At 55.2% G+C, this 2500-nt stretch overlaps 1 protein-coding gene across 1 annotated transcript in view; it reads left to right on the plus strand.

Moving 5' to 3' along the window:
* Positions 1-2500, plus strand: part of PTSG_01381 (phosphoglucomutase 2) — a 5337-nt gene that overhangs the window by 2754 nt on the left and 83 nt on the right. The window contains exons 9-16 of the mRNA XM_004997297.1: positions 201-300; positions 521-573; positions 741-869; positions 1137-1229; positions 1439-1520; positions 1704-1768; positions 2047-2116; positions 2387-2500. The exon at positions 2387-2500 is cut by the window's right edge and continues 83 nt beyond it. Of these exons, the coding sequence (XP_004997354.1) occupies positions 201-300; positions 521-573; positions 741-869; positions 1137-1229; positions 1439-1520; positions 1704-1768; positions 2047-2116; positions 2387-2476 (682 nt within the window). The 3' untranslated portion in view covers positions 2477-2500. The remainder of the gene's footprint in view (positions 1-200; positions 301-520; positions 574-740; positions 870-1136; positions 1230-1438; positions 1521-1703; positions 1769-2046; positions 2117-2386) is intronic.

The following is a 2500-nucleotide window of genomic DNA, read 5'->3' on the forward strand; positions in this document are numbered from 1 at the left end:
GTACCGACACACACACACACACCACACACACACACACATACACACACATACACACACGCACGCACGCACACACACACACACACACACACACACACAACCCCTCATACCAAAACCCCCTTGCATATCATATCTCCCGCACGCAACACGGCTCTCCCCTGTTGATGACTCGTTGACTCCTCGACTGCGACGCGTGCGTGCAGGTCGATGCCAACCGGGTCTGCCCTCGATCGCGTGGCCGAGAAGCTGGGCCTCTCCCTTTACGAGGTCCCCACGGGCTGGAAGTTCTTTGGCAACCTCATGGTGTGTGTGTGTGTGTGTGCGCGTGTATGACCTGCTGTGCGTGTGTGTGTGTGTGTGTGCTCGTCTCTGTGTGTGTGTGTGTCTGTGTGTGTGTGTGTGCGACTTGCTGTGTGCTTGAACCTTTCGGGTGTTTGTATCTGCACATGCAGTCCTCTACCCATTCATGTACCCACTCAACACACCACACCGCATCCACGATCCACGTGCTGCATCTTGGCAGGATGCAGACCGCATCACCATCTGCGGCGAGGAGAGCTTTGGCACAGGCTCAAGGTACAAAGATGGTCGCATGGGTGCACGTGTGTGCACGTGTATGCAAGTGCACGTGTGTATGTCCCGTGTTGCTTCACGTCACGGCGGCGCTTGCGTCTTGTTGTCACTCACCACTGCTTTCCGTAAACGTTGCCCTGATTGTGATGCTGGCTATGGTGGCACGGCAGCCACGTGCGCGAGAAGGACGGCGTGTGGGCGTGCCTGTGCTGGCTCTCCATCCTCAGCAACACCGGGGAGTCTGTGCAAGACATCTGCACTAAGCACTGGGAAGAGTTTGGCCGCAACTACTTCACACGGTGTGTGTCGTGTGCGTGTGTGCATTGCGTGTGCGTGTGTCGTGTGTGTGTGTGTGTGTGCGGGTTCGTGCGTCTGTGTATCTGTTTGTGTATGTGTGTGTATGTCTGTGTATGTGTGTGTATGTCTGTGTGTGCGGGTTCGTGTGCAAGTGTTTGCCGGTGGTCTTGTAGTTTTGTTTGCCGGTGGTCTTGTAGTTTTGTTTGCCTACATCTCTATGTTCTCGAGACCCATCACCCGCCATCCACTTCGCCCGTGGTGACGTGCAGGTACGACTACGAGGGTCTCAAGACTGAAGACGCCAACAAGGTGATGTCGCACCTCGGCGCCATGACTGAGGACGCCTCCATGGCCGGCAAGCAGTAAGTTGCACGCGCAACACCCCCAGCTCCTGAGGCTGAAGCGGCAGAAACGGAAATGCAGACCGTGTGTGCGTGTGATGTGTGTGATGTGTGTGATGTGTGCTGTGTTGTGTGTGCATATGCGTATCCATGCGTTATTAACGGCAGCGCCATGTACACTGACACATCATCTCTGATCTCTGCTGTCTCCTTGTCTGCTTGCCCCGAAGGTTTGATAGCGGTTTCAAGCTGAAGATCTGCGACAACTTTGAGTACACCGACGTGACCAACAACGAGGTCACCTCCAAGCAGGTAGTGTTCGCACCTGCGTGCGTGCGTGCGTGCGTGTGTGCGTGCGTGCGTGCGTGTGTGCTGTTGCTTCTATCTCTGGCGTACATGTTCTCGATAATCCTCATGACAACACAAACAATAACAACCGCCACCGCTGCTGTTGACGGTGTTGTTGACGTTATCGTGCCGCTGACGTGGTTGTAGGGCATTCGGTTTGTGTTTGAGGACAACTCGCGCATTGTGTTCCGCCTGAGTGGTACCGGCTCCAGGTACTGTGATCAATACACATTATGCTCTCTCTTTCCTCCTTGCCATTGCAGTTTCCTCTCTCTCAACACACACACACACACGCACGCACACACACACACACACACACACGCACGCACGCACACACACACACACACATAGACGCACACTCTCTGTCTCTACGCCCACTACGTGTCCCTCCCTGTCTCTCTCGCTCATTTGCCCTTTGGAGTGGATCCCGCATCTCACTGGAGTGTGTTGTTGATGGATTGCTTGCGTTGCGTTGCGCTGCGTTGCGTAGCGGTGCCACCCTGCGCATGTACATTGACAGCTACCAAGGCGACCGCAAGCAGTGTCAGGTTGAGGCACAGGTCAGACCATGTTCGGGGAGGCAGAGGGGGGGGGGCATTTGTATTGCGTGCGTGTCGTTCTATCTTGTGCAAAGAATTGCTCACTCAAAGCCTTTGAACGCGTTCAAGCATTAACACACACACACACACACACACACACACACACACACACACTCTCTCTCTCTCTCTCTCTCTCTCTCTCTCTCTCTCCCCCCCCTCCCTCTTTCTCTCTTACACACACACACACACACGCACGCACACTCACTCGCATGCACACGCTCGCACTTGAAGACGGCGCTCAAGCCGCTGGTGTCACTTGCGCTGCAGCTGGCCAAGGTCGAGGAGTTCACTGGCCGCAAGGAGCCCACCGTCATCACCTAATCATTCCACACCCTTCCCCCTCTT

Source organism: Salpingoeca rosetta, assembly GCF_000188695.1.
Source record: "Salpingoeca rosetta unplaced genomic scaffold supercont1.4, whole genome shotgun sequence".
NCBI classification, from domain to species: Eukaryota; class Choanoflagellata; order Craspedida; family Salpingoecidae; genus Salpingoeca; species Salpingoeca rosetta.